This window comes from Canis lupus, chromosome 18, assembly GCF_048164855.1.
Source record: "Canis lupus baileyi chromosome 18, mCanLup2.hap1, whole genome shotgun sequence".
In the NCBI taxonomy this organism is placed as follows: Eukaryota; Metazoa; Chordata; class Mammalia; order Carnivora; family Canidae; genus Canis; species Canis lupus.
The window spans coordinates 740,329-760,642 of record NC_132855.1 but is presented as its reverse complement, the minus strand read 5'-3'; the positions used below and the strand labels follow the sequence as shown (position 1 = coordinate 760,642).

At 44.8% G+C, this 20,314-nt stretch overlaps 1 protein-coding gene and 1 long non-coding RNA gene across 17 annotated transcripts in view; one reads left to right on the top strand and one right to left on the bottom strand.

The window, feature by feature from the left end:
* Positions 1 to 20,314, bottom strand: part of CADPS2 (calcium dependent secretion activator 2) — a 454,201-nt gene that overhangs the window by 116,329 nt on the left and 317,558 nt on the right. For all 16 annotated transcript variants that reach the window (XR_012010532.1, XM_072783288.1, XM_072783294.1 and 13 more), the window contains 4 exons: positions 19,001 to 19,109; positions 17,836 to 18,036; positions 9,193 to 9,329; positions 7,563 to 7,750 (listed from right to left, as the gene is read on the bottom strand). Coding sequence is in view for 15 of the 16 variants with exons in the window: in XM_072783288.1 (XP_072639389.1) it covers positions 7,563 to 7,750; positions 9,193 to 9,329; positions 17,836 to 18,036; positions 19,001 to 19,109 (635 nt within the window). In the remaining variant the exon portion in view is untranslated. The remainder of the gene's footprint in view (positions 1 to 7,562; positions 7,751 to 9,192; positions 9,330 to 17,835; positions 18,037 to 19,000; positions 19,110 to 20,314) is intronic.
* Positions 4,326 to 7,414, top strand: LOC140608559 (uncharacterized). Its single transcript, XR_012010534.1, has 2 exons — positions 4,326 to 6,890; positions 7,153 to 7,414. It is a non-coding gene; the product is annotated as an uncharacterized lncRNA (long non-coding RNA).

The following is a 20,314-nucleotide window of genomic DNA, read 5'->3' as shown; positions in this document are numbered from 1 at the left end:
ACTATCTGGCCCTTTATAGAAAAAAACTTTGCCAAGTTCTGAACCAGAGGAAAAGAACGGAAAAAAAAAAAAAAAAAAAAAAAAAAAAAACCATAGAAGGCAGCTGGAGAATTAAGTAGGCAAAATATGTACTACAGACGTTAACAGATACAGAAAATAAAACGCCTCATATATGGAGCTTTGGAATTTTAGAAAAGAGTGAGATTCAAGAAGCAGTATTTAAAGAGATAACAATATTCCAGGATGGTGGCAAATAGGGATCTTCACTTCCAAATCTGAGTGAATTCAAAGAAATCCACTTTACTCAGTATCAGGGCACATGGATCAGAAATCCACAGGAATCCCGAACAGAATCCATGACGAGGAATCCACGTGTAGATATGTTATGGTGAATCCACAAAACATGAAGAAAGAACAAAATAATCTTTGCACTATCCAGAGAGCAAAGACACATCCCCCTCAAAAGACAGGCAATTAGCTTGCCGACAGCCTTCTCATCGGTCACAAAGGAGCCGCAAGAAAGTGAAAGTCTTCAAAGTTCTCAGAGAAAGTCACTGTCAATCCAGAACTATACACCTAGCAAAATTTTCTTTAAAAAAATGTGGATGAAACAAGCACAATTCCAAATAAAGATTCACTACATATAGGTGCTCCGTTATAGAACATCCCAAAGAATATACTTTAGGAAAAAGGAAAATAATTTCTAACCTAAGCTAGTATTGAGTATAAAACAGAAAATAAACAAAAAAGTATACACCTAAAATACCAGGGAAAATAAGCACCTGAGCAAGGAAGGGCGTGACAACCACCTAAATAAACTAGAATGCAAAAATACATCGTTAGTTATGAAAGGGGTCATCAGATAATAGTAATTTCCATTTACCAGGAAGATTTAGCAGTTTTAAACTTGAATCTACCTAATAAGCTGCCTCAAAATATACAATGCAAAAATTAGCATGAAAGACTGAGGAACTGCCACAGATCAGAGGAGGCGGGACAATGGAATGCAACATGGATGGCATCCTGAGTTGGACCTTGAAACAGGAAAAAAGGACATTAATTTAAAAACTGGACTGGTGAGGTCCAAATAAGAACGGGCGGTGAGGTCACGGTAACGTGCCAATGTCGGGTTCTTAGTTCCGACAAAAGTACCCTAATAGAGGACGGTGATGTCAGGGGAAACAAATACAGAAAGTCCCTGTAATGTCCTCGCAGTTTTCCTGTAAACCTAAAATTATTCTAAAAGAGTTGATTAAAAAAAATTAAGCAAAAGGGGAAGGAGCAGTACAGTTTAAGAAAGCCGGTAAGTTACACCTTAGAAAAGACCTTCGGGCAAGAGGAACTGAAGGGAAAAAAGGAAGGTAAAAATAAACAGTACGGCACAGGCCGAAAGTGCACGTAGTGCAAAAAGCAGCACGAGAGCCGCCCGAACTTACCACCAGGGCACCCGGGGGCTTCGGGAACGCACCGTTTCCTGGCGGCCCTAACTGACCAAGCTCACTCAAGAGGTCAGGGGAAAGCCGGGGGCCCTTGTACAGGGCGGCCCCACTCGGTAGGTGAACAACCTTTCCGCAGGGACGTCTCAAGGCCCCGATGGTTTTAAAGAGGACTTTTTGATAAATGTCAAAAAAAATAGATATTATCTGTCGATTGGCACAGAGAGCGAGCTGGAGGGCGCCGGCCCACTCGAGGCCCTCGCCTGGGTCGCGCGTCCTGACCAGCAGCCTGAGAGGCAGGGGGGCGCCGATCTTGCCGTCAGCGCAGACCCAGAGTCTCCGAACCGGGTGGCAGCGGGAAGGGGCACGGGGCGCCCACAGCCGTCTGCCCGGGTGCCGCCGCGTCACGCGCTGCTGAAACCTCGGCACCCGGGGAAGCACGCGGAACCCACCCGAGGACCGCAAGCCTCCCGCACCTAACTCCAGAGGCTAAGGCTCTCAAGGCCCCTTCTTAAGAGAAGCTACCCCCCCCCCCAGCATGGGGTCGGGGTGGGGTGGGGGCACCTCCTGCCTCTGCTTGAACCTGACGGGATCCTGACGCACAGTGAGGGAACCCTTGGTGTCGGCTCCTCAACGATTTGTCCTCGGGGGCTCTTCACGTATTAGCCCCAAGTCTAGGAACCGTGCGCTGTGACTGAAGGACGCGGAGGCCAAACAGAAGCCACGAACAGGCCACCTGGGTCGCTGTTCCCGGGTGACGGCCTTACCTTGGACGGCCGCGTTCCTCGCTCCTGCTTTGGGCCACGTCTTGGCCATGGGCCCGTCAGAGCCGCCGTGTGTTCCGGCGGCGTGACGTAGAACACGATGCCACAGTTATTCATAGCGAACAGGGGGGAAACTGAGGCTCAGGCAGGACCAATCCTCAAAATGGAACAGCTCATAAATGGGAGAGCCCGAGGGAAGGCACGCGGTGAGTGCGGCCTCAGCGCCGATGGCAGCACGCCCGCCAGCACCTCGGGTTTCGTGCGTCTGCTCCGGAAGGCCATGGTCACCTCACCTAGCACGAAGGCCACGCTCGGCGCGGAGGGACGTCATCGCTGGGCGAGCCTGACGGCGGCAGATCTGAGGCCGTTCTCTAGTTTCCGACAGAATCCACGAGGGACCCGCAGAGCATAGTTCAAAGGCACGGGTCGGCCGCTGTGCGTCTACCTGTGCAGCAGGACGAACCCGTCCCACCGCCGCTGCCTTATGGGAGGACAAGCCTCGCTCCCGGCATCTGAGCTGCTGGCTCCAGGGTCCCAGAAACGAGTCTCTAGCTTCGCGGCGGACGCGACCTGCACTTCTTTTCTCTCAGTCGTGCGTCAGGGACCAGAATCAAGACGCCGCAGGGGAAATGAAGGAGGTGAGGAACCGTCCCCGGGCTACGCTGACGCAGCTACCTGGGATGTTGCTCGGAAATGCATCCTGGTCTTTAGAAGGAGAGACGAGAAGTGGAGGGACGGTTTCTGAAGGGGAAGGTAAGAGACGACATCGTCTGAGGAGGAGACCTCGTGGGCGAGGGGACTGGCCTGAGGGCTCCCTACCACCCTGCGGCAGAGCAGGGGGCACGAGGGCGGCCCTGACTCTGCCTGTAGTCTGGAGGCCTGTCCCAGCCCCGGCCCTGCCCTCGGGAGGCCCCACCCAGGTCGGGACCTGCCCCGGGAAGGCCGCGCCCTGCGGGGCCCGGGTCAGGTGCAGAGCGGCCCCCACAGCCCCGCAGCCGCGGGAGAGCCTGCGAAGACGTGCACACGCATCTCAGGGAGAACCGAGACAGAAAAGCCATTTTGTGTCGCCGCGTTCGTTTCCGTCCGTCAGCCTGACCAGCCAAACCTCAAAGCCTGAGCAGCACGTGGGCCCCGAGCCTGCCGAAGGGCGCGCTCGGCCGAGTCCCTGTCTCCCTGCCTCCGGCCCTCGAGGCCGGGCCTCCACCCGGGAGTGTGTCTGTGTGTCCTGGACGCAGGTGTTCCCCTGGTCCTTCCTGCTTCTGGTCGGCCTCGGTCTCAGGGCCGGCCACGCCTTCGCTGCTTAACCCTGTTCCTTTATTCCTGCCGGGCTCCGGGCTGTTCGGCGACGGGGCGGCGCGGGGCACCGGGGTCAATGCGGGGGAACCGCCTCCGGAACCTTCCACACGCGGCGGCAGGGCTGTCCTCCACGCAGCCCGACCCGGCTGCCCGAGGACGTAGCTCAGGTAACGAGCGCGGCGGTGCCCTGACCGGGCGCCCGGACGGGCAGAGAACGGTCCCGGGAGCCCGGTTACTGCGCCCGACGCGGGAGGGCCCGACCGCACACGCGCCGCGACAGCCGCACCGGGCCGGGCTCTAAGGGACGGCGGCGCGGCCTCGTTCTCGCCCTGTGCTCCCCTCGCGGTTCACGTCCCGGGGCTGGGGCACGGGGAGGCCGGCAGAAGAGGGCAAGCACCGCTGCCCCGCGCCGGGAGCCGTCCTCCGACACGCGGCACCTCGGGGGGCCGGGAAGGTTAGGCGCTGGCCCCCCTGGCTCCCTGCGCGGATCTCAGTCAGACTTCAGGGGCCACCCTTGGCCGCCTCTGATTCTTTGGCTGCGACGCGCGGCGTTTCTGAATGACATCTGAGAGCCTGAGGACACGGAACGCCACACCCTTCAGTGTATCTTTGATAACGTCTACCTTCAGCGGAGGTTCAGATTTCCCTAGAACCTTCATTTCTCCCTTTTTCTTTCCCCTTAAGCTCCATGTGACCCAAATGTTGAATCTCGGACTGACTCCAGCTGGTTTTACGCCACCCAGAGGCACCGGGAAATGGACACATTTCAGCCTGGAAAACTGATTTCACGTGCACTGTTGAGCATAAAACCCGCACAAACATACAAACACATCTTAAATTACACTTTACAGTGTACATTATAAAGAAAACAATGGTTTTACAGAATAAAAGTAACTATGGCAACCTGCAGATTCAAATCAGGCTGCCTCCAAGGCAGCGGTTTCCAGGTGCCTCAGTAACTTTCCATTAAAATGTGTCTCAAATACACGTTTTGGGAAAGCGTTACCTGGATCTCCTACTTCACGTTCTCTATTTAATTATCCCTTTTGGTGTTGAGGACGAAACCCACCTGATCATACAAAATTCTTTGAGGATGTCTGTTTCGCTGCGATCTTTTTATCGTCTCGTGCGTCAGAGTCCTAACCCTGGGAGACGGTCTTTTGACATCAACTGGTCGGGAGGGAGTCAGACAGAAAGGACCAGGAGCCAAGAAACTGGGTTCGTGCAACAGCGGCTCAGGTGGGCTGTCCGTGAGCCCTCACGACGGTGCCGCCTCCTGACTGTCCACCCCACCCCCAACAGCGACGTTTGCGGACTGCAGATGGTTTAGTTTGGGGTCCTGAGAAGCAGGACTACGATCTGCAGCTTCTCCTCATTCCCAAGGAAGGCTGAGCTCCGTAACGAGGTACAAGCCTGAAGAGAAGCTGAGACTAGGCCTGGCTTTACGTCACTGTGGGAGGACAGGCAGCAACGATGATGATGTCAGTCCAACAAATACTCACTGTGTGCCCACAACATGCAAGGAATGGGGTACATCCTCCTCCTCCTGCAGCGCGTAACGGGTGAGGAGAACTGGCTATTGCCTTCAAAATACCTCAGGAGACGGGCAGAGCCGCGTGTTGGACTCAGCACTGGGTTTGCATGATCAAGTTCTTAAGGAAACTCCAGGTAGCAGGTGTGTAGGGTCCGCATTAGCAGAGGGCTCCTTCGAGGAGTTTTATGACCTCCGACTACCACAAACTTGGAAACAGACATTACGGGGAGAATTACGAGTTGCCTGGGGTAAAGGTTACGCAGGGACGGATACTCGGAGACAAGTCTGGGTAGGGGGGAAAGAACAACACTGGGAAAGCTCTAATCTGTAGTTCTGGAGGCGACTGCTGGACCGTCGCAGGGAGAGAGCGCGGCGGGGGAGAAATGGATCAAGATAAACAAGCAGGAAGAAGGCGGCTGGAGTTCAGAGGGTGCCCGGGCAATGACCGAGGCCACCCCGAGAGGTGCTGCAAAGGCGGAAGGCGGCAGCAGCATTGCACGGGGCCGAGGAGGTGGAGGGAAGACGCATGAAAACGACCAGGCCATGAAGGAAGTGATGTTAACACTAGTGCAGTCATTCGTTCATTCTTGGAATGTTTGCTGAACACTTACTTTGTGCCACGGGTGTTACTTTTTCCCAGGCACCCTAACAGCCAAAAAAGGGACAGGAGCTGCTTTAGTGAGATGATGGACTTAAATTTTTTTGAAAACATTTGTTTATTTTGGAGGAGGTTGGAGGGGCGGAGGGAGAGGAGAGAATCCCAAGTAGAACCCGTGCGAGCCCGACGCAGGGCTTGATCCCACGACCCTGAGATCATGACCTGGGCCGAAGTGGAGAGCTGGATGCTGAACCCACTGAGCGGCCCGGGTGCCCCAAGATGTGGACTTAATTTTATACCCAGAGAGTTCAAAGTGCCGGGACATTCAGGCTGTCAACTGTCGACAGGGTCAGTCTAGGAGAGTGACTGGTTTGGAGTCATCTGTATAAAGGCAGGTCACTGGGGCTGCGGAAAGGGGCAAGACCACCGAAGTACGACTTTCCTGTAAAGTAGAAACGTTCTCAGGGCAGAGCAAGTTCAGGAACAGATGTGAGAAAAGAACGCTACTGCCCTCGGGCGTCTGGAGGAACAAAAATCGTCAGCAAAGAGATGGTCGAGAATAACCGAGACGGAGCGGAGGTGAGATGGTGCTGCCTCGGGAGGCACGCGGCGGCTCGACAGGCACGAGGTCCGGAGCGCCAGCTCTCCGATGGGAGTGAGGAGGGAAGCTGCCAATGGGCCACAGAGGAGGCTGTCGCTGCGTCTACGTCAGGAAGCCGGGGATGGACGGAGACGGGTGTTTGGTGGGGAAGACAGAGAGCAACGCCAGGTGGCTTCAGGGCGTGAGTGTATACGTGAGGGATCGTTGTTCATGAGACCCAGAGAGAGGCGGAGACCCAGGCCGAGGGAGCAGCAGGCTCCCCACGGGGACCCAACGTGGGACTCGATCCCGGGACCCGGGGTCACGGCCTGGGCCCAAGGCGGCCGCTGCGCTGCGGAGCCCCCGGATAACAGTATTTTAGACCATGCCGGTTGCCCCGCAGCTCCTGAGGGTCCACGTGCCGGGCACTGTCCCGAGTCCCTGGTGCACGTTCACGCACTGGGTCTGACACACGCTACGCTGCATGGGTCTTGCAGGCGGGGGGCTCCGACACGACCGCATCAGGAGGCTAGCCTCGCCTGCACCACCGAGGCGTGTTTCCCGGAACCCAGGCAGCCGGACCTCACAGCCCTCAAGCACCCTGTGGCGCCGTGAGGCTGGCAAAAGCTCACGCAGGCTCGTCGGAAGAAAGGAAATACGAAAGGAGCGGGAGGGCATAATGGTAGGAACAGCCCAAAGGGGGTGGGAGAAAGGGCGTCTGCCTAGTGGGAGGAGCCCCAGTACAGGGTCCCTGGGAAGAGAGGGGCTGAGACGTGGAGAGATTTTGAACTTCGAGGAACACGGGTGCGGGAACCCGCCTCGGGGGGATATTTTTACCCCGTGGGCTCCGAACCAAAAGGGGGCCCTTCTTCCTAGAGTACAGGTGAGGGAGAGGGCTGAGAGGCGACTCCACAGAAACCTCCTCATGTCTGTTGCTTTATCAGCGGAAGCTTCCGCCGCGGTGGAAAAGCAAGAACCCCCAGGTGGACCCGGGCCTATCGACGAGCCTCACCCAGACGTGCGTGTGCACAACAACGGGCTACAGAGGACACTTCAGCTGTGCAGACCCTAGAACTGGGTGGTACCTAAGAACCAGAAGGCAACTTCTATCTCATAGACATTCTCTTCCTTTCTCTTTCAAGTGGCTTTAACGGCAAAAAGAAACATAAAGTGCAGCCCACCTAAATCAACAAGCATATTGATGTACATTTTCCTTTGTGGGTTTTTTTTCCCGCCTCTTGCGAGAAGTGTTTGCTATTTAAAATCTGTTACTAGGTGATTGTGGCCAAGCACATTTTTCTCTCTTCCCCAGTCAACCCTACACATTTCACTGTGTGTTTGCAAGTAAAAATACCTGTTGCCGTGCACGTGAGAGGCGCAGAATGCAAAGCTGTAATGGAGCAGGGTCGGGTCAATGACAGCACCATTTTCTGAATGTTCCATCAGCTCCGTAAGGTAGCAGAGATGTCTGTGACAGCCTCTCACGCCGTAACGGGCGCAGTACTCATCCAACACAAAGACTTGGCCAGGGCTAAACCAACCCTGCAAAAGAGAAAAAACATATATATTTTTCCTTTCTGTACTAGGATTGATTTGCTTTTCTGTAGGCACTCTTTTTTTTTTTTTTTAAGATTTTATTTATTCACGAGAGACACAGAGAAACAGAGAGACACAGAGAGAGGCAGAGACACAGGCAGAGGGAGAAGCAGGCTCCCTGCGGGGAACCTGATGCGGGACTCGATCCCGGGCCCTGAGCCACCTGAGCGTCCTCTTTGCTATTAGAAGCAGCTGCATCCAAGTGTCTTTTGACAATTCTTTGTTATTATTAGTGGCACGTTTACGTTATTTCCATAAAGCTAACGTCCATTTCGGACCTGACCTGGGGCCCTGGTGACCTAGTGCCATGCTCCCTTCACTGCCACGGCGCGGGCAACCCGCTTTCCTCCACGGTCATTCAAAATTAGCCAAATTTACTCACAGTACCTAAACTGTCCGTCACAGACAGTCACGTTCTGAAAAACTTCAATCCCCGTGTGCATCACTTAAGAAGACAATGGTTAAAGGGGGCACCGTCAGTGAAATCGCCTCGTTGCCAGAAGCGTTTTATAAAGTGAACTAAGAAAATACCGGCTGCGCCTAGAGGTGGCCAATGCCCGCAGCGCGAGGAGGGTAGCGCCCCTTCAAAATGTGAACTGTAGGGATCCCTGGGTGGCGCAGCGGGTTGGCGCCTGCCTTTGGCCCAGGGCGTGATCCTGGAGACCCGGGATCGAATCCCACGTCGGGCTCCCGGTGCATGGAGCCTGCTTCTCCCGCTGCCTCTCTCTCTCTCTCTCTCTGTGACTATCATAAATAAATAAAAATTTTAAAAAAATGCGAACTGTACTTTACATCCCAACTTTGGGCTGGTTTCGACACACAGAGAACTGCAGTTCAGCTACGTGATACCCCCCCCCCGCTTTTTTTTTAAGGAATTCAAATGATCTCTGGAAGGATCAATGAAACCGAAGATTTCCTGTGTCATATGGTTTCTCCACTGTTTCCTTCCCCCAGCGCTAGGTTGTGCTCCAGGAACAAAAGAGAGAAACGGAAGATATCAACGTTTGCTGAGAATGTAAACCTTAAAACGTCCGCACAGGTGTTAGTGAATCTCATCTCAGAGGTGTGGTTTTGTTTTGTTTTGACCTTCATTAAAGCCTTTATTTTCATTCAGCCTTCTCCGGAGGGACTGACGGACCACGATTCCGCGTCCGCTGGAGTCTACTCTCCTGTCTATTGAGTGGCACAGCAGTGGTCTTCAAGTGTATAATTTTCAAATTGGGAAGCAATCGATCGGAATCCTTCATCCCTAACTCCCCACTACAGTTATTAAAGGAGTCAGGAATAAAATGCCGCTTCATAACAAGTGTTTCTCACTTTAAGAAAAATCTTTCATTCTAACCTATAGCACACCGGAGAGAGAGAGAGAGAGAGAGACTTGTACTCACCAAGCAAGAGTAGGAATCATTGAGCCTGTGATCTAAAGTCTGCCTCTGGAGTATTCTAAAAAGGAAGGCGTGGTCAAGCTTGCAAGGATTGGCAGAAATAAACTCATCCATACCATGTTTCTGAAAACGGTCTGCATCTGTAAATTCAGAAAAGCGCGTTAAAATACACTTATTTCTCTGGCTTAACGATGGGCAAATACAGTTTTTGGGACACAAAATGCATGCTTCCTGATAAACAGATGACTTTGCATTACAAAAAATACACTGCCAAGAATTCAGCATATTAATATAAATTGCTATTTTTTTGGACCCCAATGAAAAATGACCTGGGTAAATCTGCAAATCATTTGAAAGGTAGAAATCCCATTTTCCCCTCTAAGCAAATTCTAATATCCATCAGTGAAATAATCTTATTTTCTAATTTTAAGAAAAGCAGATGCATTTTAAGTATGTATTTATAGAAGGAACTGACTGGAAAAGAACTCAGATCTACTCATAAAAAACAGCAAGGATAGCTAGAAGCTTGCTTTCCAAATGGCAAACTGGGGCAGAAATGAACACACAGGCTTCTGTTGGACCACTTCCAGTCTTTTTTTTTTTTTTTTAGTCTTTAATGGGACCAACCTTAATGTAGAAATGGCAATGAATGCTCTCAAGCTTCAAGCTTAAGAGACATAAAAAAGGGAGCATCATGTTTGTGCAAATATGCAGACAAAGCGTAACGTCCCAAATGGCACTTCAATCAAAGGTCCAAATTTATTGTTCTTTACAGATTGCATCTTTCAACGCCTGTCGACCCTGCGGGTTTATCAAAAGGCAAGCTTTTACGATTGCTTTCATTAATGGTATGTTTTGTCAAAGTCTTCAATGTGAGTTAGTTACTCAGCATAGAGAGAAAAAGCCGTATACCACCCAAAAGGAGTGCTGGGGTGTTACGACATTAGCTCTGCTAGAAGCGCAGCGCGCATCGGGCAAGCAATCAGTTATCAGGATGAAAGCGGACTCTCCTGACAATGGTAGAGCTCAGGCCCCATTGTTCTTTAAAATTCACAGATAGGTCTCGCTCTGGTCATTACAAGAAGTGGCGCCCTAAATGTAAGCTAAATGTAGTTTTTAAAACCTATATGGGTACAATCCTAAAATTGCAAAGGAAAGGAGACAAAAGTTTATTGATTAAACGCAATTATAGAGTCAGGCTCATAATAAAACTCAATATTGATCTGTGGACATGATGCTAACATAATCAGTCACATTTAGATATTTAGCCCAGATCATATTGATCCTATGTCAAGTTCAACTTTCAGCCATATTTGCGGATGGAAGAACTATGTAATTCAAGCTGAAGGGTCTTCAGAATCACATTTAAGAAAAAAAGATCTCACAACAGTGACAGATATCAAAAGGTGAATGTAGCAAGTAAGCACGGAGTGGGCATCCACTGAGGATGTAAGGTCTGGGGTTAGGATCTACGGAGAAATTGGCGTACGTATGTATATTCCTTTACATTTACTAATTATTTGACTGAATGATTAAGTGCATTACATGAGGTGAATTAGTATTAACTGGATGAACACTAAGTGTTATTAAACTGCTTCTCCTGAACTGAGAAATGAGACAATTCAACTTGTCTGGTATTTTTATTCTTATGTCTGATAGTCTTTCAAAAGAAAGTCTTTTACATTTATGTTACATTTATGATAGTGTGAAATAATATCACATGAGTACACAGGATACTGAAAAACTCAAGGCACATATGATATAAAGCTGTTATTCTGTATCCTAAATAATCTCAGAATCTTCATTTGAGTAAAAAAGCTTTTAGTAACACCTTTAGGAAATCACTAGTTTTATAAAACACTGCTAAATTTTACTCATTATTTCTTTCACCAGGGAAGGTCGTAACAAGCCAAAAATAACACCCATTAATGGCTTATCTGTTGAGAGTACGATATATAAGAAATTTCACAGAAAATCCAGAATTCTTTTATTCTATAAAATACATACATTATATACATAAATATTACAGTGTATTCCACATAGTTCTTTTTTTTTTTTTTACTTCTACTTTTTATAAAGGTTTACAGAAGTAAAATTTTTATTTTAAAGCAATGGATACATAGTCTTTAAGTAAAATCTACATGTTCCTGAAAAAATGAATCTATGGTTCATTTCTATAATTAAATCATATATTAAAAAATGAATTTACTTTATGAAGTGTTTTCTTCATGAAATATAACTCTAAACTACATGTTTGCTATGTGTCAAGCCCTTCAGTATCACACACACACGAAAAAATTACTTTGCCAATGATTTCCTTTAGCGTAAAAATATTCATAATAGCAATTTAAGTTACAAAAACAGACTCCATATTGATAGTGATAAAATAAGTAGGCAAACAAAATTCTACTAAAAAAAACCCTACAATCTCTCTGGGGCTATAATTTCATGAAAGTGAAATATATTTTTAGGGATTATCCCATCTTCAAAACACAGGCTGTAAGGACTAAGCATCTCTCTTTTTATGTCTGTCTGATAAGCAGAATTTAAAATATTTTAGGCAGATATACTTTACCATGCACCATTGATTCATTAGTTTCTATGAATTTATGAAGACATACATTTTGAAAAAGCAATGGATTTGATCTCCTTGTGTGAGAAAGCTTTCACCTTAAGATCTTCTCATGAACTAATGTAAAATAGGAAAATATCTATTGTTAAAATATTACCTAGTTTCTTATTTCTGTAAAATACTATTTTCATATAGTTTTCTCTTGGCATAATATATCTACATCTACCCTTAGAAAATAAAGTGATACCATCTGGATCAAATGAATTGTCCTTTCAATTACACAGCCAAATGCAAGGCTTGGAGAGTTGCTTTAAAACTGAGTTATACTCGATTATCTTCAATTAATGTTTATTAAAACACAAAATTACGGTGACTAGTTTTAAAAGAAAAATTATTCATGGCACTAATCAAATGTTCAGTGATCATGACAAGTCTTAGTTCAGTTTGTTTTCCAAAATGATTTAAGAAAATTATCAGAAGAAACCAACAAGATATGAGCTTGAACAATGAACTGCAAAACTGTCATAAATTGTGATGATTAACCTATGGACTAACTACAGATGTGGGACATGGTAATTGAGGATACTGGTGGAGAGTTTCTATGGTAACAGTTGGATATATGCTCCGGCGTCTTTAGGTGGTACTGTCACCAGGTGTGGTAAAAGTGGATGGAATAAGACCCAAATTGAGAAAGATTATTATTTGCTATAGATTTATGGAATTATGGAGGCTTATTCAAATGGAACCTGAAAATTTAAATTTTTCATTAGGGTAATAGCTGTTGGAAGTCAAGAGGAAAGAATAAGTAGGCTGACGGTACCAATTTAAACAGTTGCCTCGGGCTTGAGAACAGCTAGCCTACAAAACAACGTGAGGACTCTTAGCAAGCCAGTAGGACCCCCGTGGCGTGTGGGAGGGGGGCTTTTGGTGGGAGCACAGTCAGCCCCTGGGTGCTCAAGAATCCAAGCCCCAAGGACAGGCATCTAAGTCACAGTGCCGAATGTGAGATGGGCAAAAATTTAACTGAAATGTTTGTTCTTCCTTTGCAACTAATTCTAAGGATGCTGCCTTTTTTTTTTCCTGCTCCTTGTATTGAGAAAAATTAGGAATAAAATACAGAAGAGGAAAAGGGAGTGGGGAAGAGGCAAATGGGACACAGCGGGAGAGGAGGTGGCCATTCACTTAGCATTCTGAGGCCACCCAGATGTCCGGGCCGGGGACTCAAGTACCAAAAAGGACTGTGAAGAAGGTGCTGCTGCCTAAGAGCTCACCTGCTCCTCTGCAAAATCCTGAACTAAGCAACATATGAACCTTCGGAAATACAATAACTTGGTTTAAAATTATCCTGTGGTTAAGAGTTTGCCCGTAGCTGCATTTACCCATACCCACATCTGATTTTATTTTCCTTTTAGCTCAAACTCTCATTAAGCTTGAAAATTCACAAGAAGTTAAACATGGTGCAGAGAGGACCTCTTGTCATTTGATAGCACCCATGCAGCCAGTAACAGGAAGTTTCAAAATTTTAGATTATCTTGGTTGGCATTTTTTGTTTTATGTACATGGTTTTATGCTGAACACCAAAGAGAAATGTCAATACTTGCATTAATTAGGAGTTTGTTCACACCTCTATTATTGACCCAAATAATTTCTTAGCTTGTTTTTGTTAAATTGACTAAAAACGGATGTATGAATTTACACATCTTGCTTTATGGTGGCAAATAACAAGTAAGTATTTTCACATGATGACAATTTTAATCAACACATACATAGAATCATAAGCAAAGTAAACCAACATTCAACATGTATTTGAAATAATATATTTGATGTATAGTAAAATATACCTGTGAAGTGTGAAGTGTAATTACTAGATCAATCAAGAAAATAAGCTAAAGAATTTAAATGTAAGTTTATATACTGATTGAAGAATTTTTTTTTTTTTTTAATTTGACTTTAAAAGAAGGTAACTTCTCTGGTTCATTTTTGACTTTTTTTTACTTTTAGAAGTCAACTAGTACTCTGTTGTATTATGTTACATACATATTGTATTACATTATATACATAAGAGAGAAAAATGAAAAACAGGTGCTTTGCATAGTAAAGGATAGTTTAACCGAAGAATGTCTGGCAAAAGGCAATGCACAGTTTGGCAGAAAATTTGTATAGCGAGCAGACCCCTACCCTACCCTACCCATTCAGTTTACCATTTGCTTAGAATTTCTAAATATCCTGAAAGTGTAAGAAAGAGGGAAGTTGAGTAGATTCATGTATCAGAAAAATCTATAAATACATATTATTTATATCCTAAAACAGATAATAAGGTTGTCTTCAGATAAGGTAGACTTTATAAATTGTTTTGTTCTATCTCTAAACAATTAATGTGTTTAGTTTTTAAGAGTTTTATAACATAGATAATTCATAAAACAGAAGGAAGTGGATTAGTAACTAGTCCCTTTACTTAAACTCACCTACTGTGAATAGTTTAGGTATAATTTTAGCGATATTTATAAAATTTTAACATAGTTAAAATATCACATAATAATTTAGCATTTTTCCACTTAACATTACTATTTTTTTTTCTTTTTTTGCATATCAACTTCATAGCCATTACATTTATGCCCACATGAATGGTAGATATTAGGTTGTTTCTACTTTTCTGTTGTGGCAAAAATAGACTTTTGTTTCATAAACGGTAAAGTTAACCTAAATATTCTGGGATTGCTTAGAAAGGAGGAGACTGGCATTGTAAACAAGATCGTGAAATTTCTTCAAAAATCATATAATGTTTTAGTACAATGAAGCAAAAAAAAAAAAAAAAATCATGAAAATACTTACCCTTACCAGCTATAGGTCAGCAAGGAATGAAAAAAAGAAAAAGCATATTAAATGGATTAGGAGCATATTGATTTCTGTAGCTATCAACAGAAATATCATATTATTTCCTTACTTTCTACTAATGACTCTAAAAGTTGTTCTTCCTAGAGATGATCAAAAGAGAAGAAAAAGAAATGCTGTGGAGGTCCCAGAAGGCAGGACAATACGCCAGGGGCTAACTGCTCTCTGGAGAAGTCCAATGGCTTCTCTGAGAGAGGTCAGGAGCAGTATTCTCATTCAATGAGGCAGAAACACATTTTTCTTCCTTCTTCCTCACCTTCCTTTTTAAAGAAACATAAAATAGCAGTCTGCTGTGATAGAAAACTTTACTACAAGCCTGGAATACAAGAAAGCTGTCGTTAACCTAACAAGTTTGGATTTTTTACGAGTGAATCAAAGGGCAGGAAAACCCCATTCCACTTAGCCTAATGGACACCGCTCTGACAACAGGCTGACATCTGATAGCAGAAAGGTTTTGTGAGAGAGATTACATGGCTCTTTGAATCAGCTCATTAGTAGATCTTATATTTGTTAATTCTGAATCGTGTAGTTACGGCCTTAATGTCCTAGGCCAGTGGTTCCTGACCACTTGCCAGCACACAAGACGGATGGTATCCAAGACCTCAGTGCACCCCTTGGGTATTTCCTGCCCTTAGGATATTAAAAAATACTGACACACAAATCAATGAGGAAATCTTATCCTAAAAATAATTTTCAAGGTACTATAACTCAGTGGTTATCAAATGAGGGTGTTTCTAGCTCATCTTTTACTCTGGCCCCCAGAACATTTGGCACTATCTGGAGATATTTTTGGTTATCAGACTGGAAGGAGGGGGTGGTCTGCTACTGGCATCTAGCAGTGGAAGCCAGGGATGAAGCTAAGCATCCTATTAAACCACAGGACAGCCCTCCTGCCAACCCTTGAAACAAAGCATCATCTGGCCCAAAATGTTACTAGCGCCCAGGTTGAAAAATCTCGCTCTAACTTAAAAAAACAATCATTCTGTTTCTTGTCAGGATGCAGTCCCTGAGAAGAGATTTACCTCCTATGTGACACACAAAAAAATTCTGGAAAAAAAAAAAACAAACAACAAAAAAACATTAAAAAAATAGTTCTCAAAACATGGAGTATCAGGCAACCCAGGAGAGTGATTCCTGAGAGATGGGAAACAAAGGAGGTGAGTTGAGGCTCAAGTTAATGCAGGAGAAACTTTCAAGGCTGTGGCACAGGCCTGAGAAGCCCCAGAGCACCCGTGTGCTCGCCCCGTGGGGAAGATGGACGGACAGTTCAGGGAGGTTGGAATGGCTGGAGCCAGCCTGCAAGAAGGCGGTTTGCTCCCGCTGCCTCTTTCTATATTCGGGGGGACACTGACCACCCCCACGTGTGAGGACACTGCCTGTGGCCAGGGAAGAACTCAGCGTAAAGGACGAGAGGGAGCAGTGCCCACACTCACACAGAGCCTGCAATACTGCTTGTTCTCAACAGCCAGTAGGAAACCTCAAAGCTCATGGGTCGTCAGGCTCTAAGAAGAATCCTGGTCCAGAAACGAGGAAAATTAACCCAAGACTAGACACCGTTTAGTCCCATCTAACAAAACTTAAGAGTAATATTTGAAAAGATTGAACTGTTTCCAAGTAACTTAACTGTGTCTGAGAATAGAGCTCAAGAACAATTTCATGAAGAAAACTACATCAAGGCACATTATAGGCTAGTTGCTCAACACCAGTGTTAAAGAGAAAATCTTTAATGCAGAAGGAAAAAAGACACATTATATACCGAGGAACAGACAAAAAATGAGCATATTTCTCAATATTAAAAGAAAAAGGTGTTAGAGCATGAGGCAAAATCCTTAAAGCACCAGAAGAAATTTTTTTTTTTCAAAATGAAGGTAAATTATTTTTCCATGTATAAGAAAGCCAAAAGAATTAATCACCACCAGACTTGCACATAAGTCAAAAGAAATCCTTCAAGAAGTGAAATATTTTTACAAGACAATGAAGAATTGAAGAATGCTAGAACTGATAACTACGTGGGTAAGTTTATAACAAATATTTTCTCATATTATTTTAATTTCTCTAGAAGATCATTGAATGTGAAAGCAATGATGATAAGAGCAAGACACTGTGGGGTTTATAACCATGGATAGAAGTAAAATGTAGGACAAGAGTAGTCCAGAGCCCCAGAAGGGAGAGATGGAAGTAAACTATTTTAAGATTCATATACGATGCATGTGGGGCTCTGCTATCACATGAAGATGGACTGTGGTAAGTGGAAAGATGGACATTTTAAACCCTGAAACACAAAGGCCCTGGACTTGAGCTCATGTTCCATCTTCAATTATTTGGCTTAATATGTGCTATTAAGATGCCTAGATAGAATAGTGAAAAGAGACTAGTTATTTGATGTATGAACAGAAGAACAAAATAATGCATGTCAAGACATTATCCCCCTGGAGAAGAGGCTTAAGAGTAGAACCTTTTCACTGAGAAGCCAAAAATTGAATTTAAAGTCACAGAAGAACTGACTTATGACACAAGAGACCAGAGAAGCTTTGCAAAGGAGTGCAACAAGTTATAGCTGGTTTAATGATTATTAAAGCTGGGTTTGAAAATGTTTCTATAATTATTCCATCATTTGTTATTAATCACTTGTAGATTCAAATGAAAAATAACTTTTTAATGATTTAAATCAGCATACAAAGGATGACATGAATACTAAGGTATCTAGATAAAGTTGGCTTGATGACTTACTCTTTCTTACCAATCTACAACAGGAAACAGCCCTATTATCCTTTAGAACGCTTAAGAACCACCTTAGGAAGTGATGGTCCACCATTCTGGTGTCCCAGAGTCCTATCAAAGACTATATGACTTCACAATACTTTCCCTATTTTTATAGCACACGTAAGTTAAAATAATAAGAAAAATTTTATTGAAGTTTTGGAGAATTTTCTTATGAGTTCTTGAGATTCACAGATACACCCCAGTGCTTGGCAAATTCATGACTAAAACCCCAGGCAACATCTACTCCAGGTCCGTGTGAAAAATTAGAGAGCTGATTCTATGGCTACTAATACAAATGATTTTTATTCAATTAGGAATTCATTAATAATATAAACTATGATACTGAATAAATGTGTCTCAATTTTATATCTTATTAAGGTTATTAATTGATAATCAAATTATTTTTCAACACAACTTACAAAGCTGAGCATCTGCATGGAGAGTTCCTCCTTTAGGATTCAGTTTCTGGGTTTGAATCGCAGGAATGGGTTTGTATGACTGGCCTGTGGCCCTATACATGGCCTGAACCCATAATATCCTATCCTGTTCATCATCACTGGCAAATATCACAGTGTCTCCCTCTTTAACTGCATTAAAGAACATCTGACCACCCTGGAGGCCTGTGGAGGAAGAAAGAAAAGTCATTAAAAACTTGCGTCATTGGCAGATTTCAAGCTCATTCACTGACCAGTCACATGGAAGACAATCAGTCTGACATTAGTAGCTCAATGCTATTAATAAGAGAAACTTTAAATTTTCCTATCACTTTAAAAATTAAAAATAGCTTAAGGAAACGAACAGTTCATGACACAGGGGTAACATCCTGCAAGCCATACAAACCTAGTCCATAGAAATACACAGCGCGGTGTGCAAGCTCACGCCAGAGAAGACAGTCTGATCTTTTGGTGCATTTCTTATTAACCGGCAGGAGAAACATATGGGATTTTAGCAGAAAAGAAAGACAGGTAGGGCAAAAACGATACTTGTGTTTGTATGGCATTTTAACCTCTGCAAAATTTTTTCACAAAGAAGGTATTTTGTATTTTTCTGTGACCAGTTACTGTGATCTCTGTATTTATTAAATCTCTGTATTTCTTAATATTGCTTCATTAATTTTCCTAATCTCCACATCTTCATTACTTCATTCCCTTGCCAATGTTAGATAGCCACTGTCTAGCATATACCTGGGATTAATATGGAGGTATGGAGAGAATTATAAGAATGTGAGATTGGGGAAAAAATGGGTCAAATATGTAAAATTTCATTTGCCTCTTCTTTCCCTTTTTCTATCTCTTGTACCTTTTTGCTTTCCTGTCAAGAAGTTATAGAAGCATTGCTGATATTTCTCACATGATTTTTCCATTACAGTAACTTTTACATATCGCATCCTTGTCCAAAAGATACCAGAAATGAGGAGTGATGGCTAAAGCCAAGTAGCCCTCAGAAAGATACACTCATGAAGTCTTGTCCAGGTACATAAGTGAAACATGCTCCCTGTTCATTCATGGGTTTGAAACACAGAACAGGATATTTATGAGGATTTCATCAATACAAAGCAGAGAAAGTGATGTAATGTGGAATTACCTGGGTGGGGATCTGTATAATCCACAGTGTATCCTTCAAGTTGCATTAGTTCTTGAGGTTCAGACTTTTTTTCTCTGTAGCTACACATAGCAAATGTGTATTGGCTAACCTGCACAAGAAAAGGTTTGCAGATTGCTTGCATTACATTTCTTTAACTTTTATTAGAAGACTCTGTCAAAATTTAAAAATCACATGATTTGCTTATAAATTATTAAATGTTAGCATTTTTCAAAACCTAGCTCAGAGATTAAAGCACCTTTCATCTGTCAGCTTGCAGTCAGGCCTTCCATGCCTCTGGCCCAGCGTTTCCCAAACCAGTTTCCCAAACCAACCTTCTGTTGGTCAACATTCTATGAGATATTAATAGAAGTACCATAAAAAAGCGCTTTTGTTAAAAATATGTTTGAGAATCACAGGTATACAAACAGGCTTCTGCGTGTTTTCTCGTGGCCTTTAATAGGCTAACTTACTTTGTGAATCTTTAAGACACAACTGGAGCATTCTCAAACTTATATGATCATGGAACTATATTTTTTGAGAGAGAGAGAACGCGTGTGAGCACGGTGGGGGAAGGGGGAGAGAGCGAGCAAGCGAGCGAGCATCTTAAGCAGGCTCCATGCTCAGTGCAGAGCCCTGTGGGACCCAGGAAATTTAACAAAACTCCCCTACCCCTGGACAAGCAGAGCAGGACTGATCCCATTTTGTTCTGCACCCGCCACCTCCTGTATGACCCCCACATGACCTGCTTATTGCTTAAAGCGCTGCCCCGCCCTAGTCAAGCCGCTGGGCACGCCCTTACCAGAAATAGGCTCATAAAAATGTAATCCCACCTTGTGCCCGCCAAAACTGCGCGCCAATTCTGACCAGAGTGATAGGCCAGTTCAAATGGTCACTATAGGGTGAATCGTCATTCAATCGGCCACCTGCGTGTGGACCCACATGACTGTGCAACTTGCTGTGTGTGTTACAATCCCATGGGCCACTGGCCCCTATAAAGCTGCTGTGCCTCTTAGCCTTGGGGTCCAAGTCCCTGCTCCGCTGTGTCGGGTGCACTTGGACCCAAGCTCGAGCTTGTGAATAAACCCTCGTGTGTTTGCATCGGTGTCGGCTCCTTGGTGGCTTCTCAGATTCGCAATCTTGGGCACAACAAGCCCATGTGGGGCTCAGTCTCTTGATCCTGAGGTCAGGACTTCAACTGCAATAGAGAGACCAATGCTTAACTGACTGAGCCACTCAGGTGGCCCATGGAACAGCATTTTAAAGCATACTTAAGAAAAAAAAAGATTTCAATAAAAGTTGAGAATTCAGTGGCCT